We start from the raw sequence: 14,958 nt of genomic DNA, 5'->3' as shown, positions 1-14,958 counted from the left end.
CTGATTATTTGTCATTTACATTTCATTTCACATTTCATTTACAAAACACAAATGAATGCAATAATTTTTTTTTCACTTTGGCGGTACAAATCTGTAATTCAAATGTTATGCTACTTTGTCACATACATAGAAGGTTTCCTTGAGCTTGGAGATCTCACTGTTTTCAGTCAAAAGTCAGCACAAAAACATAAAAATGATTTTACCAATTATTTGGTTTTTTTACAAAAATATAATTAACTAAAATGGAGGTTAAAGTGGCTTTTGATGCTCTAGCCTACAAGAAAATGCAGATTATCGGCCATAGTTAGGTTACAGCTGCCATTATGATCATTTGATTTTTACACAATCAAAGGTCATTTAATACAATATAATTTAATAAATATTTTAATAAAATATAACTTCACACAATGATTTTTTCAACACTTACTAAATATTAGAAACAGACCCTCACATAAAAAATGTAAATGAATACCTGAGAATATGCCCTGATGATTCCAATTGTAATGTACCATTCAAATGCTCTTATACAATTCTAGGAGCCTAACTTTCATTACTTTCCATATAGTGCCTTCTATTAGTCAAAATAATGTATTTAAATAGATTTAGGAATAATGAATGTTTATCTGGGTACAGAATTTAATAAGAATCCAAGGCATAACGGGATAAATTCTGACAGTTAGTATAGAATACATAACAATATATAGTGGCATGTTATGCATATAGTAGTCCAGGAATACATTATACTGTATATACTCTTAAGGAGAGAATATACTTTTAATACGTTTTTAAGTTTTGGCGGTGCTATGGCCTTTTCATCCCTTACAACCCAACTATCTGAAGGGAGTCTGTCACCTACATTTAGCCCTAAGAACAAGGGGGGGGGGCCCTAAGAACAAAGTGTATTAGCTGAAAGTAGGTGACCGATGAAGTCTGGTGATGCAAGTTTGAGGCCTTAGTCAGACGGGCGTTTTTTCGCGCGATTTGCGGATCGCATGACGGATGCGCATCCGCAAATCGCGTGACCGGTGCCCGAAAATCGCCTGAAAATCTGCTCCTAGCCGCGTTTCATTAGAAACGGGCCGGAGCTGTCCAGCGCATTGCATTCAATGGAGCCGGCAATACAGCCGGCTCCATTGAAAGCAATGCGCTGCGGGCGAGTGTGGGATGAATTGTCGGGAAGGGCTTAAATATATAAGCCCTTCCCTGCAATTCATCCAGAAAAGTGTTAAAATAAAAAAAATATACATACTCACCTGCTCCCGGCAGCCAGAGTTCCCCACGGCCGGCCTGCAGTGGGTGTGAAGGGGGTGTGAGTCAGACCTGCCCCCTGATTGGCTCAGCGCTGAGCCAATCAGAGGCAGGTCTGACTCACACCCATTCATGAATTCATGAATGGGTTTGAGTGAGAGCTGCCTCTGATTGGGGAGGCTGTGACCAATCAGAGGCAGCTCATTCAGCAGGCGGGGATTTTAAATCCCCGGCTGCTGAATACTACTCAGAACAGTTCAGGAGAACTGCCGGACGGCCGCGGCTGAACACCGGCTGCACGGACAAGGCGAGTATATATTTTTTTTACTTTTTACACATTTCTGGATGAATTTCATGGAAGGGCTTATATTTTTAAGCCCTTCCGGAAAATTCATCCTGAGATCGCCCGCAGCCCATTGCTTTCAATGGAGCTGTCACACAGGCTGGAATTAGCCTGATACATGCCCAAATCCACAGGTGTGAAAATCTACACCATGATCTGCAGGTTTAACTGCGGATTTTGATGCAGAATTCCAGGTGACAGCACCCTAAGAGGCAAAGTGAATTCATGAATGGGTGTGAGTCAGACTGCCTCTGATTGTCTTAGCGCTGAGCCAATCAGGGGGCAGGTCTGACTCACACCCCCTTCACACCCACTGCAGGCCGGCCGCGCGGAACTCCGGCTGCCGGGAGCAGGTGAGTATATATATTTTTTATTTTAACACTTTTCTGGATGAATTGCAGGGAAGGGCTTATATATTTAAGCCCTTCCCGTCAATTCATCCGGCGCACGCCGGCAGCCCATTGCTTTCAATGGAGCCGGCTGTATTGCCGGCTCCATTGAATTCAATGGGAAAACATTGTTCTTCTCTGCCACAGCTGTTACAGCTGTGGCAGAGAAGAATGATTTGTCTTCTATATGTTCTCAATGGGGTCGGCGCTGCTGCCGCCGGCCCCATTGAGCGCATATAGAGAAGAAAACAGGAATCGCAGATAGGTGCGATCTGCGATTTCTGTTCTATAATTTATCGGACGAGCGCATAAAAAGCGCTCATGTGTCCGATACCATTGCAAAGCAATGGTTTTAAGAAATCGCCGGACGCATGCGCAAATCGCGCGAAAAAACGCCCGTCCGACTAAGGCCTCATACTTACATTCCCATCATTCTCCCAATATGATCGCTGAAAGCCACTCCTACATGCATTGGCCAGCACTGCTAAATAGTGCACCCATTGTAAAATTAGAATGGGCAGACTAATTAGCAGTGTCACTCAATGCATTCAGCAGTAGCTTTCAGCACTCACACCAGGGGAATGATAGGGAAGGTCATTATAAAACTTATATTCTCAAACTCCACAGGTCACCCACTTTCAGCCCATAGGCTTTAGCTTATAGGTCTAAAAGTAGGTGACAGATTCCATTTAAAGTGAAGAATGACCTCAAAGAAGAACACATGTTGAACAGTACCCCCTGTCCACAGTACCCACACAATTTTAAAGGGTTGTGCTACGTTTAAAAGTTATCCACTATCTGTCACGGCATTCCACGGATGCTCACCCCACTCAACTGTTCCTGGGGCCACGGTCAGACACTGCTGTCTGTCACTAACTACATGCTTCACTTCCTCCTATGCTCGCTCCCAGTCCTCCACCCACAAGTCTCGTACATACTACCACCAGCTTTCTTAAAGGGCTGGTACGCACTCCCTAATCCTCTCCTGTCCCTCCACTAATCACCAGCCACCCCCTGCTTTTTTAGGCATCCTCCCCTCATGCAAGATACTTAAGCAATTGGTCTTATTAGCCATTGTGACAAAGCGCCGTTAGTTGTATATTCCGTTTCTGACCTTTTGCCTGTGTTCCCGACAATTCTTATTTCTATTTTCCTTGAACCCAGCTATGTATTCTGGACTTCATTAATTGGCTGTCCTGCGTTCTGCTTGGACCTCGTTATTGTACCTGTGCTGCCAGCCCTGACTCCTGACTAAAACCAGTTCTAGGGTGGTTTACATTATCAGGTACCACACTTTGGCCCTGTACAACATTAGCAGTCATACAACCGGTACCATCAATGCATGTAATGGCTTAGAGACCTTGCAGCAAAGACCTATCCCCCTTGGAAGGGTCAAGGGTGAAAATCAGGGTTACTAAGATGCTGCTTTCTCAGGCAGCCCAAAATCAAACCAGTGTATGGCAAAGCAAAGCCACATCTGTCTGCCTGACACTGTCAATAATATGGGGGATACCTTTCAAATAAGCACAACCCTTTTAAGTCTTCATGTTTTGTATATATATGGCATATTATATTAGGCACATAAGTACAATATTTCTGTAAACGTGCCAGTCAAGAAACGTTTTTGTCATTATGGTTTTTGTCAAATAAAAATGGCCACGGGTGAAGACTTTAAAATCCTAGGCAAGTATTTCAGGGAAGTATTGCAGCTGGCCATTCATGTAGTGAAATCTAATGTTACAAGTTCACCACATAATTTATGGACGGGCTGGGTCTGCCATAGCAAGAGCTGCAATTTGTTAGCTGCTCTCCAATTTGATTAATAGAGGTAGGTCCAGAGAGTTGGATCCCACTATATGAAATCCTTATGCCCTAATGGAAAATAAATGGGTTGTAATTGTGAAATAAACCCTGCAAATATATATTACAACTAGAAAGAATTAAGTAGGATAATATTGCTTAGCCTCAAATAAAGTGAATTTAGTGCGTTTACATAATCTGTCTCATGATCTAACCTTGGTATTCCAGATACATAACCTGTTATTTTTGACACTTTCATGAACGTCCAGGTTATCTATTTTGTTATTTTTAGAGACTTCAGTGTAGTACAGTTTGAAAATGGACAGCTATCTAGTATAGTAAGCCACTCCATGACACAAGCTCATATTCATAAAGTGCAGCTTATCAATGTACAAGACAGCTTCAGTAGACCTATAACAGGAGATACACATTACTTCAGTAAACTCACTGATTCCTGATCATTTTCATTGGCAGCATTAAATTCTCTACTTCCACTTAATATAGTTGACAGATTCTGTAAATTAAGAGCAACATGTCAAAACACAGGCAATCATTTTCAACAGCCCTTTTAAGTAAGAAGTCCGTTAACGATCTTGAACTTGAACCTGGAGACCAGCAGTTGAATGGGGAACACATTTCCCGCAATAACCTCCACATCTTCCATATATTTTTGTTCCATCCTAAAAGAAAGACACAATCAACAAACATATGTTAATGACAGTGCAATTAACAAATTTAGTGTTAAACTTGAGGCGGTATAGCCAGTAAAGTAACTTTTTATTGTTCCTATATGTGTACAGTCCTAAGGCCCTCATAGACTGAAGTAAATTAGTAAATTGGGCCCACTAGTGTAAATCCTTCTGAAGGCTGGCTCTCCATCTTTACAAAGCAAGTACATGTCCCCTTTTAAATTAATTGTAATATTTATTGTTATCATTGAATAGACAGGCCATTTCATTCATAAAGACGGATAGGTTATTTGTAAAGTAGCTCCACAAAAGCTAAAAAGCATAGAAGCAAGGGACCCGTTGAGGTGCCGTCTTTATATTAAATCACTTTCATTGGACATATTAATTGGCCGGAAACTAGAGATGAGCGAGCACTCAAATGCTCGAATCCGCGTTATTCGAGTCAAGCTTTTCATAAAATTCGAGAGCTCTTCTTGAGTAACGAACCCCATTGACTATAATGGGAAACTCAAGCATTTTTGTATGTGGGATGCCGGGTGCCGAGCTTTTTTTTCCCTAGGTTCGTCTCTCTCTCTCTCTCTCTCTCTCTCTCCAGACAAAAAATTTGCGAATGACGCGTGCAGCGTCGTGGCGGGGAGGGGCCAAAACAAGCACATCACAGTGGGGAGGAGTCAAAAACTGGCGCGGGGTCGAACACGGCTTGATGCTCATTCGAGTAACGAACACCATCGAGTACGCTAATACTCGAACGAGCATCAAGCTCGGCAGAGTATTTTCGCTCAACTCTAGCGGAAACAAGAACAATTTTAAAGAGCCTTTAAAGAAAATTTTACTTCTTACTGAGTTATAATTAGTAACAAAGCAGTAAATATGTAAAAATTAGTGATAAGACCACAATGATTCCAGTATCCTATGTATCAAATAGTGTCTACAGACTTGCCTGCAGTATTGTGGGGAAGGACTAGGCTGAAGTTGAAGTATGAACATAAGGTGAACTTCAACCTGGTCCCTCTGAGGCCTTAGTCAGACGGGCGTTTTTGGCCGCGATTTGCGCATGCGTCCGGCGATTTTTTAAAACCATTGCTTTGCAATGGTATCGGACACATGAGCACTTTTTATGCGCTCGTCCGATAAATTATAGAACAGAACTCGCAGATCGCACCTATCTGCGATTCCTGTTCTCTTCACTATATGCGCTCAATGGGGCCGGCGGCAGCAGCGCCGACCCCATTGAGAACATATAGAAGACAACAGCTGTAACAGCTGTGGCAGAGAAGAACGATGTTTGCCCATTGAAAGCAATGGGCTGCCGGCATGCGCGGGGTGAATTGTCGGGAAGGGGTTAAATATATAAGCCCTTCCCTGCAATTCATCCTAAAATGTGTTAAAATAAAAACAAAATTGTATACTCACCTTTCCGCTGCAGCCGGAGTCCAGCCGCGGCCGCTGTCAGTTCTCCTGAACTGCTTCTCGGCACTATTCAGCCGGCGGGGCTTTAAAATCCCCGCCTGCTGAATGATCTGCCTCTGATTGGTCACAGCCCTGACCAATCAGAGGCTGAAAACACTCACACACCCATTCATGAATTCATGAATGGGTGAGTGACTGCTGCCTCTCAGCGCTGAGCCAATCAGGGGCAGGTCTGACTCACATCCATTCATGAATTCATGAATGGGTGTGAGTGAGGCATGCCTCTGATTGGCTCAGCGTTGAGCCAATCAGGGGGCAGGTCTGACTCACACCCCCTTCACACCCACTGCAGGACGGCCACGCGGAGCTCCGGCTGCCGGCAGAAGGTGAGTATACAATTTTTTTTTATTTTAACACATTTTAGGATGGATTGCAGGGAAGGGCTTATATATTTAAGCCCTTACCGACAATTCATCCCGGGCTCGCCCGCAGCGCATTGCTTTCAATGGAGACAGCTGTATTGCCGTCTCCATTGAATGCAATGCGCTTGACAGCTCCGGCCCGTTTCTAATGAAACGCAGCTAGGAGCAGATTTTCGGGCGATTTGCGGGCGACTTGCGCGCACCGGTCACGCGATTTGCGGATGCGCATCCGTCATGCGATCCGCAAATCGCGCGAAAAATCGCCCGTCTGACTAAGGCCTGACTTGGAAGAAGTTGCTGAGGTACATTAGATAATACAGATTTAAATTTTTCAAAATGACCTTTACAATAATTAACCAGACTTTGGTATTTATGATACTTTTGATCTGGGTGAAAATTGTTTTAATGTGACAGAATTTAGAAACTGGCTAAATAAATTATTTCAGTAAAAATATAAATTCAGTACATAAGGCTTATGGTCTAACTTTAGTTAGTATCACATACAAAAAAAAAAAGAAACATCAGGTTTGGCATATTAGGAGATGGAAGAAACAGTAGAGACCATGTTTCAGGCATAGGTAGAGATGGACATATGAGGTTGAGCTCAGAGCACAGATAGTGCTGAAAGTCAAACCTGTGATGGTGGTCCTATGTTCCTGTGTTCTATATAGACTATTTAATATATGTTTAGCATACATAAATCATATCTGTACAAACCCTTTCTGTATTTCAATGTAATTATGAGTACGCATTTTCAAAATGCTTGGATTATTTATTTCAAGGCTTTGACATTGGCATGCTATAAAACTGAATAGTATGAAATTGATGTTGGCATAATATTACAACTGGGATTTTGCTGCTAAAGTTATATTTTTCAAGTATTTCCAGTATACAAATCAACAGATTTCTAGAAACGAGTGGTCAGGCCAATTTTGATCAAGTGAATATCATGTTGTAAGTGTTCTTCATGAACATTATTATTAAACATCCTGCATATATCATACCTGTGATCTGTGAATATTGACACTTGCATAATTCCCTTGAGCGATCCATTTGGCAGTGTCTGATACTCGAAAACCAGTTCCAAAAAGATTGATACTGAACTGCCCCTATTAGAGATAAGGAAAATATTGACAATTCACATGTATCCAACAATGCCATCATGATTGCAGTAATTCAGTCACATGACAACCATATGTTTACCTGAGGACACTTGGCAGCACTGTAGCAGTCACCGGCTGTGGCAAAAGGAACTGCTCTTCCAAGCAGTGTGCGAGCATATTGAAGATCTGTAGCTAAAAAGATATTTAAGACATTTTTTGAGATAAACACATGATTTGCCAGGTTATATTAAGATTGGATCTGACTTAACCTCAGAGCTAATCGCTATCAGTAAGCTCATGCATACCCATATTAATGCCCTTCTGACACAGATCGTTTTCATTTTTTCTTTGTTGTTTTTTCATCCCCACCTTGCCAGAGCCATAACCTTTTTGTTTTCATGGGCTGTATGAGGACTCGATCTTTTGTGGGACGAGTTACATTTCTACTGGCATCATTTAATGTACCAGGTAACGTATCAAAAACTTTTAAAAACGAATTTTTGGGGTAGAATGGAAAAAATGCATTTCTGCAATTTTTTTTTTGCATTCACTGTGTAGTTAAAATTACACTAAATTTATTTGATGAGTCAGCATGATTATAATACTACTCAATTTATATAACTTTTCTTATGTTTTACTATTTTTACAAAATGAAAAAAATAGTTAAAAATAGTTTCTGTTGATTTATTCTAACATTAGAGATGAGCGAGCACCAAAATGCTCGGGTGCTCGTTACTCGGGACGAACTTTTCGCGATGCTCGAGGGTTCGTTTCGAGTAACGAACCCCATTGAAGTCAATGGGCGACTCGAGCATTTTTGTATATCGCCGATGCTCGCTAAGGTTTCCATTTGTGAAAATCGGGGCAATTCAAGAAAGTGATGGGAACGACACAGAAACGGATAGGGCAGGCGAGGGGCTACATGTTGGGCTGCATCTCAAGTTCACAGGTCCCACTATTAAGCCACAATAGCGGCAAGAGTGCCCCCCCCCCCACTGTCAGCATAAAGATCGTTCTCCTCTGCCATAGCTGTAACAGCTGTGGCAGAGAAGAACGATGTTAGCCCATTGAATTCAATGGAGCCGGCAGCAGGTTCCACTGAAAGCAATGGGCTGCCGGCGATCGCAGGATCAATTGTCGGGAAGGGCTTAAATATATAAGCCCTTCCCTGCAATTCATCCAGAAATGTGTTACAATAAAAATATATACCGTATATACCGGCGTATAAGGCGACGGGGCGTATAAGATGACCCCCCAACTGTCACCTTATACGCATTGTCATTGGCTGTGATTGGCTGAAGGCACGTGTGTTTTCTGGAGGCGGGGATTTCAAGCCCTGTGTCCAGAAAGCAATGCTCTGCCGGGGACCAGGAGGGAGCGACAGCCTGCAGCAGTGCCGCAGAACACCAGGAGAAGTGAGTAATGATTTTTATTCTTTGCTCCGCTGTATTCCCGGCGTATAAGGTGACAGTTGGGGGGTCGTCTTATACGCCCCGTCGCCTTATACGCCGGTATATACGGTATATATTTTTATTGTAACACATTTCTGGATGAATTGCAGGGAAGGGCTTATATATTTAAGCCCTTCCCGACAATTCATCCCGCGATCGCCGGCAGCCCATTGCTTTCAGTGGAACCTGCTGTATTGCCGCTCCATTGAATTCAATGGGCAAACATCGTTCTTCTCTGCCACAGTTGTTACAGCTGTGGCAGAGAAGAATGATTTGTCTTCTATATGTTCTCAATGGGGTCGGCGCTGCTGCCGCCGGCCCCATTGAGCGCATATAGAGAAGAGAACAGGAATCGCAGATCGCACATAGGTGCGATCTGCGATTTCAATGGCCTAAGAAGGACCGTTGGGGTTCTTGAAGTCTAAAATAACTCCTAACGCTCTCCCTATAGCAGCAGCACCAGCAGCAGCACTTTCCCTGATTTATGTCAGAAGGCATCTGTGGCGAGCCGCGGGAGGGCAGATTTTAATACTCGGGTGACACCTAATCTCGCCAGCCACTCACTGCAGGGGGGTGGTATAGGGCTTGAACGTTGCAGGGGGAAGTTGTAATGCCTTCCCTGTCTTTCTATTGGCCAGAAAAGGACACAAATTTCTCAGGGAAGAAAATGAAAGTAACTCGAACATCGCGTGGTACTCGTCTCGAGTAATGAGCATCTCGAACACCCTAATACTCGAACGAGTATCAAGCTCGGACGAGTATGCTCGCTCATCTCTATCTAACATTCATAATTTTTTAAGTTTTCCATTGATGCAACTTTTAAGGGCTTGTTTTTTTGCAGGGTCAGGCCTTGGTCAGACGGGCGTTTTTTCCCGCGATCTGCGGATCGCATAACGGATGCGCATCCGCAAATCGCGTGACCGGGGCCGACGATTCGCTGAAAAAGCTGCACCTAGCAGCGTTTTCATTGAAACTGCCTCACACTGCCCGCTATCCTCTGCGAGAAGAATGATGTTTGCCCATTGAATTCAATGGAGCCAGCAATACAGCCGGCTCCATTGAAAGCAATGGGCTGCTGGCGAGCGCGGGATGAATTTTTGGGAGGGGCTTAAAAATATAAGCCCTTCCCTGAAAATCATCCTAAAATGTGTAAGAATTAAAAAAAAAATGAATTCATGAATGGGTGAGTGAGTGCTGCCTCTGATTGGCTGAGCGCAGGGACCAATCAGAGGCAGCTCTCAGCTGTCATTCAATACAAAATAGTAAATAAGCAGCACAGTGAGTGCCAGGATTTTCTTAAAGCATTACCTGGATTTGCCTTTCCACAAGTACCGCTATTCACAGAAGTGCAAAACAGGTTTCTTTTTACAGTGCTAGTCTATTAATGTCTAGCTAATGAGCTCTTGGATGTGGCAGACCTGGAAACCATTGTTAGGTTCTGGCATGACAACTACTTGGAACACAGCAATTACACTGCTCGGCCACTTAATTAACAGAGTACCCCCTCCCTCTGTCTAACCACTCTGATGTCGCAGTCATTGTGGACATATAACTTATGTGGCATCTAAGGAGTTGATTGGAATTATCCAATATGGTTGTCAGCTCTATAACTCAGCAGGACCTGTCCTATTAGGCCATCCTGAGTTCCATATAGTCCCTTCATACTTCCACCATATATATATGAGGCGGAGGCTGGGAAAGGGTTAAATTATGACTTGTTATAGATTTTTAAAAATTCTAATTTCTGCTTTACTGGTGAAGATTGCATGATTTTCTAATGCATATAAATATATTTGTACAAGCTTACTTTTGATTTGCATTGAGATGATGTCTAGCCTTATTTTGTTGAAGACAGTGAGTCCAGCTGCAAGATAGTCATGTTTGCATGCACAATCTTGCCTTCTGCTCCCATTGAATGGACAGTCATATGGATTTCTCAGCCTACAGAAATGTAAAAGAGGAAGGGTACAGGTGGTCAACCATCACAGACTTTCCACCAGCCACGCTGAATCTCAAGTGCTGCAGCATATGCTTTATTTAAGAACACTTTAAAGAAATGCTTGATTATTTACTGAACGCCATTAATATTAGCAACGCATCAATGTTTCTAACTGTACAATGCCATTTTGCCACAAGCTTCATCTCTTAAAGTTATTTCCTTTTTTATAAAGTGATAGCATATCAGGGTTATCTTTTCAGAATAATCCCTTCCCATCTCCTCTATACCTCATTGAATCACAAATGCCAAAAAAGAAAAAAAAATACTCCAACATTGGCATTGAAAAAATTCAATTTAGTAATAATATCATCCTCTATTTTCATAGTAACCCAAGGGATCAGTTTAAAAGTTGAAAGAGTTCACCAGTGAGGTATCCAGGAGACCAATGTAAAAAGCTGAACCTTTTAAAGAGAACCTGTCAGCACTTTCGAACCTAATAAATTGAATACAGTTCTAGACTATTCAATTACAGTTGTTTCCAGCTTATTCTGGTCTTTCTGTAATATTTTATAGTCAAGATGAGCTTTACGTATCGTACAAAGTTTATTCATCAAAAACAATTCTAAGCAGTTGAGATCAGAGTAGATTATTAAATCTCTACATATTTTTTCTCTAAGATTAGTACTTATTACCCAATCTGTACAGCATTGGAAACATGTAAATACCTATAGCCATATACTTCGGAAAAGTTATCCCCTTCCCCTTTGACCAACGTTATGTATTCTTTTGGATTATCTGACTGCATTCCTGAACAGTAAATCTGAAGGAAATAAACAAAAACATAAGGCAAATTAGTAAATACAATATTAAGTATTAAAAGGGGTAGTTTCGGGGCCAAAATCAACCACTTCCCAATATCTGCCATTCATGTATGATGGATGTAATAGTATAGAACAAGCTCAGTAGCCAAGCCTGCTCTACATATGACGGGCGTTAGCTGTCTTTGACAACTGACACCCAACTGCAACTATTGGGGTCAAAGATAACTCTGATCATGGCAGCTAACCCCTTAGAGAAGGGGGCTCCCTCTGTCACCTGAACTGCTCGCTTGCAAGAAGATCTCAGATGGCTGTTCAGGTGTGATGGAAGCCTGGGGTCTTGTGAAAGCACTCAGGACTGCCGTGTATTTTTGATTAGTAATGAAATTTTGCGGCATAGCTTTTAAATCTAAAATTATTATTTTTTGCAAATACAGGTATTTATCTGAAAATTCACCAGTTTTGACTTTTCACAACCCTAAACATCTCATCCCTGCTCTGTGTTCACCTTTATTCACTCCTGGACATATCCTCCAGTAATTCTTCACTCTGGTTAAGCATGCCCAATTCATCCTGCTTTCCCTTTTAGGTAATTGCTCTGTCCCTGTCTTTAGATCACAGGGTGAGCATGAGCAGACCCAACACTGTAGAAAATGTATTAAAACTGCCATTACGGTGGCTGGTCTTAATATTTATTCCCGTCTGCGCCTATTAGATGCAGAGTAGCACAACATAAAAAGAAAATAAGAAAGAAAGATAACATCATTTTCCAATAAAATTATATGGTAGGTTGAATGGTACCATTCAAAACTACAACTTGTCCAGTAAAAACAATGTCACTAAAAACTTCTGACATCCTATCACAGGTCCATGTGAACATTTTAGCCAATTACCCGTTGATCAGGAGTTACATGCAGCAGATAATTAGCTGTAGTGGTCACTTGTCCCTCTGACGGGACGCCATTGCTGGAGTTGGAGGAGGTGAGGGTTTTTTCATGTGTTTATACAAAACTGAGACAATTTCAATTTAATTTTTGCTTCCAAGAGTGCTCATTTCCTGTATTTCACAGTAAACTTACCTTTATTTTTCTGTTGGTAATTCTCAATGAATATTCACCATCTACTTGAGTATTATTCAGCAAGCGTAGTTCCTTGCAGCTGGTATAGTCACCTGTGAATAATTACATGACAGGGAAATATTCTTTTTTTCTAGCTTGCAAAAGGTCATGCATGTCAATTTTTACCAATATCTCTGACAGGACCAAAAAGTAATACAGTTAAAATGCCTTTTTTTCAATATTCCATTTTTTTCATGGTTTACAATATATTTAGCAGAGCAGTAGTAAACATCATTATTGTAGACATCCAGCACCTGCACATCTCTTTAGCACATCTTTGTAGAATACTCAGCTGCATTACATTTGGGTGCTTGTGCACAAGGCAGGGCGGAGCAAGTGAGGGCAGTTTCACACCTGCACTTGGGGCTTTGCTTTCTTGCTCCATTTCTCCGAATACCCGCGGCCGAACGTCTCTGTCTCAGGACAGAACCGAACAGCGCCAAACGGCCCCTCTATTGACTATAATGGGGTTCATTCAGTTTCCGCTCAGCTGCCCGGCTATTAGACGGAAGAAAATGCACCTTTATAAGTGATAAGGAGTTGCGATAGCTGGTGACGCATAGAGATTTCTTTATATCTTTCTTCGCATTAATGGCAATATAAGGGCTTAGTCACACGGGCGCATCTGGGCGCCGATGCGCCCATCTTCCTGCATGAAGGTGCGGACGACTCTCCGCAGAGCCGGAAGAAAGAACACATGACCAGCAATGGAGCCGGTCATGCGTTCTTTCTCCGCACCTGCAGTGCGGACGTCTTATCCTGCAGGAAGACGGGCGCATCGGCGCCCGGAGGCGCCCATGTGACTAAGCCCTGAGTCAAAATAAAATCAAAAGAAAGGAGGAGAGTAGAGTAAAAATGCTGGAATATTTTGTAGTTTTTTTGTGATTTTTTTATATTTAATGTTCCTTGAAAGGTGTCCAGTACACAGGTGAAAGCGTCTGGGGTCATGATTAGACGCCAGCTGATGTAACAGTTCTGGGTAGTAACAGACAGAGGTCAGGAACAAACCAAGGTTTGGTTCATAGGTATCAGTAATTGAGGGATAAGGAAATTGATACGAGTGGTCACTAAATCAGCCGGAGTTTGGTACAGGTGTACACAGCAATGCTGGTTGAAGTAAGATAGAAGCATGATTAATACATAGCCAGTGTTATTTGTCCCTTATACAGTGTTATCATTGGTAATACTGGTCTTAGTATAGTGGGTTTTGTTTGGTGACAACGGAGGCAATAATACAAATTATAATGATTACATTGATATCTCATATATGTTTGGCTTTTTTATTCACTTTCACAAAATAAAACAAAGAAAGTTTTTTTAGCAGTAAAATAAGCTTTCTTAACATTTATTCCGCTGTTTATTTGGACCAACGAGGAATGTCACAATGTCATCTTTGGTATACTCATTATAGCACAGAATTATTACCTCTGCATCTAGCACTGCAAGGCAACTTATTAAACTGTGCTGAAGACACAGCCTAAAGAGAGCTGCACCGGCAATTACCAGAGCTATCTATATGGTCCCTATGTTGTGACACTGCCAGTAGGTGCCCGAACAGAGTCCTGAGTGGTGGATGCCAGCCGATCAGCTATTAAAGACCGATCCTGAGGATAGTTCATTAATAGTATCTGCCTGAAAAATCCTTTTAATGTATACCTCCAGTTCTAATATGTTTTGTAGCTTCTCCCCTCCTACCATCTTCGTGGCTGCAGCTGGCGGTTTGCTGACCCCTGCCTACTTGTGTTTGCTCCATTTCCTGCTGATTTAGACCCAACTGCAACATGGGCTACTTTGTAATTTTTCTCCAAGGGCACTTTGGGTTCCCAATCCGCCCCTGGTACACAGACAATAACATTAGTTATCTAGGAGGATAGTAGCTAAGTAGAATGAGCTAGACTAAGGCCTCTCTTACGCAAGCACGTTTTACCGTGAATAACGCAGCATTTTGAATGCCGCACTAATTGTGGTATAACACTATGATTGAAATCCATGGGGCCTCGCAGACATGCATTTGATCGTGGCGTTTTTCAGCGACGCAATTTTCGAGCACTATCGACTCTATCTCTGGCCGTTTAGTGCACCTCATCACCTATCACAATGACGGAATGCGTTAAAATACGCTGTCGGCCAAAGAGAGCTGCAGCCGCTAACGAAAGGACCCTAAGGTAAAAGCACAATAATCTAGCAAAGAGGGATTGGAGGGGCCAGGCTTTTATAGGAAGTCCAAG

At 42.2% G+C, this 14,958-nt stretch overlaps 1 protein-coding gene across 1 annotated transcript in view; it reads right to left on the bottom strand.

Moving 5' to 3' along the window:
* Positions 1-2,216: 2,216 nt before the first annotated feature.
* The window catches only part of ADAMTS20 (ADAM metallopeptidase with thrombospondin type 1 motif 20), a 196,219-nt gene continuing 183,477 nt past the window's right edge, over positions 2,217-14,958 (bottom strand). The window contains exons 34-39 of the mRNA XM_066591732.1: positions 12,692-12,783; positions 11,520-11,614; positions 10,663-10,796; positions 7,505-7,596; positions 7,306-7,410; positions 2,217-4,460 (exon numbers count right to left, since the gene is read on the bottom strand). Coding sequence (XP_066447829.1) covers positions 4,365-4,460; positions 7,306-7,410; positions 7,505-7,596; positions 10,663-10,796; positions 11,520-11,614; positions 12,692-12,783 — 614 coding nt within the window. The 3' untranslated portion in view covers positions 2,217-4,364. The remainder of the gene's footprint in view (positions 4,461-7,305; positions 7,411-7,504; positions 7,597-10,662; positions 10,797-11,519; positions 11,615-12,691; positions 12,784-14,958) is intronic.

This window comes from Eleutherodactylus coqui, chromosome 2, assembly GCF_035609145.1.
Source record: "Eleutherodactylus coqui strain aEleCoq1 chromosome 2, aEleCoq1.hap1, whole genome shotgun sequence".
Lineage (NCBI taxonomy): Eukaryota > Metazoa > Chordata > Amphibia > Anura > Eleutherodactylidae > Eleutherodactylus > Eleutherodactylus coqui.
The sequence above is the reverse complement of the archived record's forward strand: the minus strand, read 5'-3'. Positions and strand labels throughout refer to the sequence as shown.